At 38.6% G+C, this 8,522-nt stretch overlaps 2 protein-coding genes across 2 annotated transcripts; one reads left to right on the top strand and one right to left on the bottom strand.

Moving 5' to 3' along the window:
• Positions 1–341: 341 nt before the first annotated feature.
• LOC105694593 (integrator complex subunit 5) lies at positions 342–4,481 on the top strand. Its single transcript, XM_012415430.1, has 11 exons — positions 342–734; positions 827–956; positions 1,028–1,437; positions 1,517–1,652; positions 1,724–2,393; positions 2,466–2,713; positions 2,775–2,980; positions 3,058–3,204; positions 3,411–3,551; positions 3,636–3,896; positions 4,151–4,481. The coding sequence occupies exons 1-11, from the start codon at positions 513–515 to the stop codon at positions 4,370–4,372; spliced, it is 2,793 nt and encodes a 930-aa protein (XP_012270853.1). The 5' UTR covers positions 342–512; the 3' UTR covers positions 4,373–4,481.
• A 257-nt stretch (positions 4,482–4,738) lies between these two features.
• Positions 4,739–8,251, bottom strand: LOC105694594 (protein transport protein Sec61 subunit alpha). The gene is made up of 8 exons (XM_012415431.1): positions 8,076–8,251; positions 7,818–7,885; positions 7,547–7,612; positions 7,221–7,431; positions 6,879–7,136; positions 6,621–6,787; positions 5,987–6,376; positions 4,739–5,907 (listed from the first exon to the last, which is right to left on the bottom strand). Exons 1-8 carry the CDS (start codon positions 8,080–8,082, stop codon positions 5,644–5,646), a joined length of 1,431 nt encoding a protein of 476 aa, XP_012270854.1. The 5' UTR covers positions 8,083–8,251; the 3' UTR covers positions 4,739–5,643.
• Between the last annotated feature and the right edge of the window lie 271 nt (positions 8,252–8,522).

The following is an 8,522-nucleotide window of genomic DNA, read 5'->3' as shown; positions in this document are numbered from 1 at the left end:
CTCGAAAACGCTCGAAAAACGCTCGATAACGCCCGAAAACGCTCGAAAGACGATCGATAACGCTCGAAAACGCTCGAAAATGTTCTAAAAATGATCGAGAAACTCTCGGAAACGTTCGAAAACGCTCTAGAAACGCTTGAAAACGCTCGATAACGCTAGTAGTAGGGTAATGTAAAAATCATACGCGAAATGACGGCTTGCGTGAATGCCTAATTACGTATTCCCTATATGAAAGAACGAGATCACTAGCACTTCCAGTCTAGTAATATTTTTGAATAAAGGTACATACCTGCCCTCTGCTGCTATGCGAGGTCTAGATATTTATGGTCTAAGAATTTAAAAAAGCGAGTTACTCTTCTAACCTCAAAATGGTTTAACATCTCACTCGTGTAAGATGAAGAAAATCGTTAAGATGTTATATTTTCGCAAAAAAGTAATTGCAGATTAATTATATCTAAAGGAATATTATTATCGTGCTTCGAAGTGGCTCAAGTTATTAGAATTTAACGAAAATGCCACACTCTCTTGAAGCACCGACTCCTCAGGACATTTTGGTTGAAGTTAGAAAATTTATTTCTGGTGCTGTCAGATCGAATCACAATGTAAATACCCTTGATTTAACAAGAACGGCGTTATCACTTCTGCAAAATCTACCAGCTGCGAGAGATGCCGTGCTCGAATATTTTTGTAGCGTATTTTTTGTTGCTGTCAATAAGTATGTGCGTCAAATTGAGGTAAGATGGTCCTTTTAATCATTTTTTATGATAGGATATTATATATTTAGGTACATATTAGTGTATGTATTGTATTAATACATATTTTATAGGCTAATCAAACATTACCGATTAGCGAAGAAGCTATCATTGTTGAAATACACGGAGTTCTTAATAATTTCATTAATGCGAACCCAGAGGCTTGGGCTCCTATTGTATCGGCATGGTCTTTGGAGTTACTAGGTGAGTCGTTATCGATAACTCTCATTGATATGAAAACAAGCTAAGGTACATGTTATTTTTATCCACTGTAGGAAAGATATCGTCGGATTTTTCAAACCGTGGATGCTTAACAATTAGTGCTGGAATAAATGATTTTCTGCAGCAGTGGATGTCATGTAGAGCGACTCGTACTCTCATCGATATAACTGGACAATGTCTTCAATGTTTAATACACTCAGACACAGAATCTTGCATTAAAGCACTTTTAGATACTAGTGTTTTGCACAGTCCTCATTTTGACTGGGTGGTTGCTCATGTTGGAAGTTGTTTTCCTAACACGGTCATCACGAGAGTTTTATCATGTGGCTTGAAAGATTTTTGTGCTATGGGGTACGAAAGTAACATCAAGAATCCTAAGTTAAATTCCGTTGTTGGGATTCTTGGGCACTTAGCAGGCAGTCATTTTCTTGATATTAGAACAGCTCTGCTTGATTTATTTAGGGTAGGTTTCTTTGGCTTTAAACTTGATTCTAGTAGTAGATAAAGCAAGACTTCAACGTGTAATATCCGAATGATTTTAGTGGAGTTTGGACGAGAATGTAAATATTAATGACGATACAAGAAAGCAGAAGTTAGCAACTGTTCCATTCCTTGTGAATTTGGCTTCTTTGTCACAAACATTACTTAAAGCTATTACGACCGATGTTTTACAGATTTGTAAGTATCTCCAGTAAATATAACTTAGCTTATACATGACTATAGCTAAAATTAATAAATTAAAATTTCAGTGAGACCAGACGTGATACCACATTTGGCATTATTTGCAGCGGATTGGTGCAAATATTTTGATAACCGACCAGAAGCTTTAATAGATTTAACGGTCCATCTAGCTTTGGGTTGCGAACAAGGTGCCTCGCAGATCATTAACATTTTACTGGACACAAGTCTAAATACCAGCAATGTTGGTTATCACAGCGTGAATGCAGCACAAAGTGTTAAAAACGTTTGTCGAGAGATCTTAGAATTAATTTTAAAAGAAATTGATGTCTTAGTCCGCACTCATGGTCCACAGTCTGCCAATATATCACTCTTAAACTCTGTAAAACAAGATCTACCATCACTGTTACCGTTACTTCTAAATCCGCATCCATTGAGAGTTCAAACAGCAGTCAGATTGTTATCTCTCCTCGGAGCACAGTTTCCAAATGTTTTGATATCTTCGGCATCATTCATGTTAAAGACGTGTCAAAGCAACTTTCATTTAGCTGCTTTAGTACGACTCGTGAGCGATAATATTGTTGTTCCACCCGTTAACAAATCAGAAACTGAAAGTAATACTGTTGATAACAGTAATTTTACTCAAGTAACGGAACAGGCACTCAGAGAGTTACAATATGTACATACAACAAATAATGACGAAGCACGTAGATTCTACCAAAACCTTTCAATCTTATTAAGGTAAGACTTCGTTTATATATTAACATTACGTTGGTTAAAGTTGAAAAATAAATATGATTAAAAAATTTCCAGGTGGGAGAAAAGTGATAAAGCAGTAATTCTTAGATCCAGGCCAGTTACAAGAGCAGTCCGTTCAAATTTATTACAAATATCGGCATTCTTAATGAAAACAGATGATATCGATCTTGCAAATGACATTATTGAAATGCTGGGCCTATTAGGTTCTTCTGACGTGGATCATTTTGTACCTAGCGTACAACTTACATTACAATTGACCAGAGCCATTACACGATATTTCTTTATTTGCATTCAACGAAATGGCGAGTGTTTAAATATACCTTAATAAGACTGACTGAATCTAAATATACTTTCATTATACAGATATGATTAAGAAGGTGCGTGGAGTGAAGACAGTGTGTGAATTACTTCAAATGCTGTCGTGCTATTCTCAATGCGCAAGAGTTCTTGCACTTAGGGAACTTCTAGAAAACAGTATTTACAACGATCCATCGAAATACTTTGGGGCAAAAGAGAAGTTTGAATCCCATACAGAGGATCCTTTGTTACTGCAACAAAACCATAAACAGGTAACCGTTTATCAATGTTGTAATCTCTCGAAATACTTGAAAATAATTTTAGTAGCGTAATTTCTTGATTTCTTCAGGGTACAAGTGCTATGTTGGCTCAAAGGCATTCGTCGGTATTTCACGCTGGTGTAATTGGACAAGGTCCTAGGAAGCCTCCACCCGAAAATAAATTCGACAAAGAAACTATAATCCTGAATAAGATGTTATTGGTAGAGACTATCAAGGTAAAAGAGATAGTAATCATTTATTACAGATCCATCTGGATGAAAAACTGTTATCGTTCCCAAATTTTCGTTAGACAGTTGGTTTGGTTAACTTCAGTGTTCCCGGCATTTTTATTCATACATGAATACGTGATTCTATTCGAAGTGAAATAGCGTTATGCAAAATACTGTCTGAATTAAAATTGCCTCATGTATAATTGTCATAGGCATGCTGCAGTAATCCAGAAGGTGGTCAACATCCTGTTAATTTAGACGCTTTGACAATTGTTAGTTTGCTCTTGGTGGAGTTAATTTCCCCAGACGTTATGTATAATGGACTGCCGTGGCCCGATGAAGAGTTTACCAAAGTACGTATGCAAGCTGCTTAATGTCACAATTTTTTACCAATTAGGACGTCAAAAATTCAAATGCACTTTATGATTAAATTTCAGGTCACCGTTGAAAGAGATTTACAAATCCGTCGAACATTTAAAGACGTTCCATTATTATGGACACTGCTGGAGTTGACGGCTTGGTACAGGCCTGCCTTGTCTTATTGTTCAGTTCTGTTAAGAGGCATTGCTGCCACGATTATGTCCAATTGGAATACGGCAGAAAGTATTTCGCTGACAAACATTATGTCTCTCGGACAATTATTACCTCCACCACTTGCCAATATCAGAGATGTTTTGCCTATGCTGGAGCCACATCAGGTACAATATCTCTTCAATATACGTAAAACCAGATTCACTGCCTTATCTTCGACGACTAAACAAAGTTTAACAGAAGCAAACAAGAAAAGTAATTTTTTGTTTTTGTGGTCATGTTTCAATCGACTTATTTGATCTTAGAAATTTAACGGTGTTCAAGCACTTAGAAAGAGAACATCGTACGTCGTGGCGGAGATAATGGTAACTTAACTTCTTAACTAGCGGTTAATTTTATTATTTCGTGCTTTCTGTTATAGATCAATACAGTAATGCGTGAATGTATGTGGGCATACATGCATGAAAATGTGCCTTCACCGGCATTATTTACACGTACCGAAGGTGTCAACGTAGCGTGGCGTGACACTGACACGTCAATTCCGAACACTCGGTTTACAGATGTCCTCCGCCTCATGCTTTTGGCAAACATTCATAAATTGGGTGCTCTCTATTCCACTCTATTTTACGAAGAGCAGAAATAACATATCCATTCTACTGCCGATGAATTAGCATCAGTGAAGTCATGCTATAAACTAGTTATGTTTGTACATTTTGTATATATACATTATAAAGAGCAATTTTATAGAAAAACATTTTATTCCCTTTAGTCCCATTCTTAACACTGTTCAAAAGAAAAGGATGTGATAGTGTTTGTACTCCGTATCGTCACAGCATATTATTTCTGATTCAAATACAAGTGTCCACAGATTTTCTCCCTATTAACTTTACAGTGTTTGTGTTAATAAAAATAGTCGTGACCGCAGTGCGAAGTCCCGTAAGAGGAGGAAGGGCTTGGCGAGGAAGTCAAAGAGCACTTTGAAGTTTTTATAAAATTGTACTCCCCTAAATATACGAGACAAGTATTAATTTACTTTGTATTATTGAATAATAATACAGGAATGATGTTAACTAATATGAGGGAACACTGTTAGAATCAGTCGCTGTACGAGCACTTTTCGGGGACGCGTCTCGTCCCGTTAAAAAGTGGATAGATCACTAACAATGATTGCCGTTTATATATGTATATAAACATTGCGCGATTCCACTCTCATACCGCGCCGAGTCTTTCAACGTGGCCAAAGCCGACGTTCAAACGTCAGTATAAAGAACCTTCGAGGATCACCGCGTTTTCTCTATCTATGTACATTTATCGGAGTATCAAAGGTATTTTGTTGCAACTGTAACATCCGGCGAAAGGTCACCTACGTAATGTCAACGTGCTTAAAACTATACACTGTTATCCATCACATCGTAATCTTTCATATTCCTTCAATTTTAATCTCGGAAGTCTGTTCCGTACTTTCCACACAAGAGGGAACGCGTCATCGTTCACAAAGTAATTTCTTAGTTTCCAAGAATAACTAATTTTATAACACTGGGTGTTTGCACAGATCCTTGTAGGTAACGCACTTACCGCGAGCAACAAATTAAAATCAATCTCTTGAAGACTCAGTGGAAGGAGAGTAACAAAGTGTTACGAGAACTCCGTGAAAGTTACTTTCGCTCGTACAGACGCAACTCGGTGTACGTATCGTGACCTCGGTTGATTCATTGAACACCGATAATACCGATAATACATTCCAAATATAAACTCACGCGGCCCATTCTCGCACGAAAGACCCTCGTTGGGCCGGCACTACCGTCGGATAAGCTACCGAAATGATAATCCCGGCCGAACTTATATTATAATAAATTATTATTCAGTTCTTGCGAGTGTAAAAAAATTCACTTTTCAAGTCTATGAATCCTGAGCTTAGAAGAGTAGCGTACTCATGCCACCCATTTCACTTTGTTCTTTGACGAAGATCTCAAAGTACTGGTAGATGATTGTAACGGCAAGTAGGATACCAGTGCCGGAGCCAATGGCACCGAGGAAGTCAGCCAAAACTGAGAGGGCTCCGATACAAAGACCACCAAAAGCAGCAGCAGTGGGGATGTATCGGTTCAATTCACGGATCATGGAATTATCTCGGTGGCCACCCATAATCATCTGTTGTTCTTTCAATTGTTTGGCAACCTGGAGAAAGATTACATTGAATTATAGAAATATACACGTATTTTTTTTTTGTGACAAACCGCATGTAAAAGTTACTCACATCCTTGGCAGAACTGCCCGATACTTCAATCCACGTTTTTGAGAAGAAAGCACAGGAACCCAACATGAAAAGAATGTAAAGGAAAGCGTGAACAGGATCTTGGAGAATGTGACCAACGGATTCCGGTGGTGAGAGATAATAACATAAACCGCCAACAGGATATGATCTTGCCGGTCCACCACCTCCAACATCTGACCAAACTCCCAATAAGTTGACGATCAGATTTCCTTGGAACTTTACCGCCAACATCTGTGATATGACGTACAGATTTGATACGAGGGCGGATTGCAAAATGATAGGAATGTTGCTGGTGTAGAAAAGTTTGATTGGATAACTGCTGTACTGGCCTCGATACCGTGCTGACTTTATAGGTAGATCTACTCGGAAACCCTGGAAGGCAATAAAGTCAGGTGTTAATTTAAAAAGTAGTTGAAAATCGTTACTATTTAAGAAAATCTAGAACACAATGTGTCGCAAAGCTGTGATTTAAAAAGTTTATTGATTTAAAACTTTTTAAAGCAATATGCATGCAGTTAATTTTCTTCCATTCACAGCCTATCCCAACGATAGTGATCAATGGAATGGTAAGGGTTTGGAAGAAACAGTAAATGTAAGTACTTTTAGATATACTTACTTGGAAGTATATAACTATGGCAAAGACAAAAATAGTGGCAAGCAAATTCATCAGATTAGGAAGATTTTGTCTATAGAAAGCTTCTCTCAAGGCTCGAACTTTGTCTTGTCTTGTTGCCATTAGGTGGAACAAAGCTATTACAGCACCTTCAAATTCTGTACCTCGACCTATTAATAAAATGAGAACGTGTATAAATTATATGAGCAGATCAAGTATAAATTAAGTATAGAATTAGTTAAATGTCATAGAAAGACGCACCGGCATTAACGGTTGCTGGGGAGAATGCTTTCCAAACAATGGTTTCACAGATATTTGTAGCAATGAATAGAGAAATACCACTTCCTAAACCATAACCTTTTTGTAACAACTCATCCAGTAAAAGAACAATCAGGCCAGCAACAAACAGTTGAATGATGATCAACAGACATACACCTGCTCCTATTTCAGCAGGATCACCATACATGCCCGTCATTACATATACAATTGCTTGACCAACAGTAATAACCATTCCAAACACTGTTGAAGTAAGACAGATACAATTAAATTACTAAATGTGTTACTTTTATATTAAATTTTGATATCAATAAAACCGATGCATACGCTTTTGAGCTCCATTGAATAAAGCTCTGTCTTTCGGTGTATCACCGACTTCTATGATCTTGGCCCCTGCCAGAAGCTGCATGATAAGACCAGAAGTAACAATCGGTGAAATACCCAATTCCATCAGGGTACCTCTGTTGGATGCAAGTATCACACGGATCCAATAAAATGGATCCGCACTGTCCGAAGACATGATTCCGAACAAAGGTATCTGAAAATAATTGCAATGGACATAAATTCAATGAATCACATTAATCGATAAGAATAGGAACCTAATTTTCCAATAATATAATATTATGACTACATTAAACGCAAGATGGGTATACCTGGCAGCATACTAAGAAGATAAATAGCGTTATAGCAGTCCATAAAACCTTTTCCCTAAATTGAATCTGAAAGAACAAAAATACTTTAATTATTCTCCTATTAAATAGTTTGTAGGGTATGCATCTGTCACGCAATACGAGGAATTCAATTTGGACAGAATCGCTAGGTCTTCAGTGCAGAATTACCCGTAGACCGCGGCGAATTGTCGGAATACGGTACATAAAACGGTACACGTGTAAGAAAGCCAGAAATAGACAGACAGAAACTCACCTTACGTTGGGGCTTCGCTATTTCCGGTAGAATGCTACAAAACGGCTTTATCACTTCCAGGAATTTTACTGAAAAAAAGAGTCAATCAGTACCTGGAACACACTCCACGGGCTTGGCAGACTTTCCGAAGGCAAAAACGAGGACCCGCAAGCAATATGTTGTTGCGAGCGTACGTCTCGAGAGGTTAAATCTCCTTCGAAAAGTCGAGGGAAACGGACGCTTCTGAATTAATTTAATATCCACGGATAGGTCACTTACTTCCCATGATGGATTCGTTGCGCACGCTGCGTCTTCGCTCGCTTCTCGATGACTTTTTGATTCACCAAAGTAGACGGCACCCGACCCGGACACGCTTAAAATGATGCGAACGGCAAAGACGTTCGGGCCCTCGGCTGGCAAGCGACAGCAAATCGTGGCTCGCTTCGCCGACACGTATCAATACGACGTGGTCACGTGACATGATGATGTTGGCCGGCCACCGGTTACTCGAAGTTTCTCAGGCTCTCCGGCAGATGACGCCACGGAGCGCCTGTGACTACGCGTGCGCGACGATACGCCTTAAGCACATCTTCCCGGTGAGCTTCGAACATAGAAAATTGCCTGTTTCAGGGGCGATTGATTTAAACATAGGGTTGTAACGAAAGTGTTTCTACTGAAAGCAAAAGAGGGAAAGTCGTCTTATGAAAGCGAATTCGAAACTTTGGC

This window comes from Orussus abietinus, unplaced genomic scaffold (assembly GCF_000612105.2).
Source record: "Orussus abietinus isolate OABI.00-Male unplaced genomic scaffold, Oabi_2.0 scaffold20, whole genome shotgun sequence".
In the NCBI taxonomy this organism is placed as follows: Eukaryota; Metazoa; Arthropoda; class Insecta; order Hymenoptera; family Orussidae; genus Orussus; species Orussus abietinus.
Note: the sequence above shows the minus strand (reverse complement) of the source record. Positions and strands in the feature narration are given on the sequence as shown.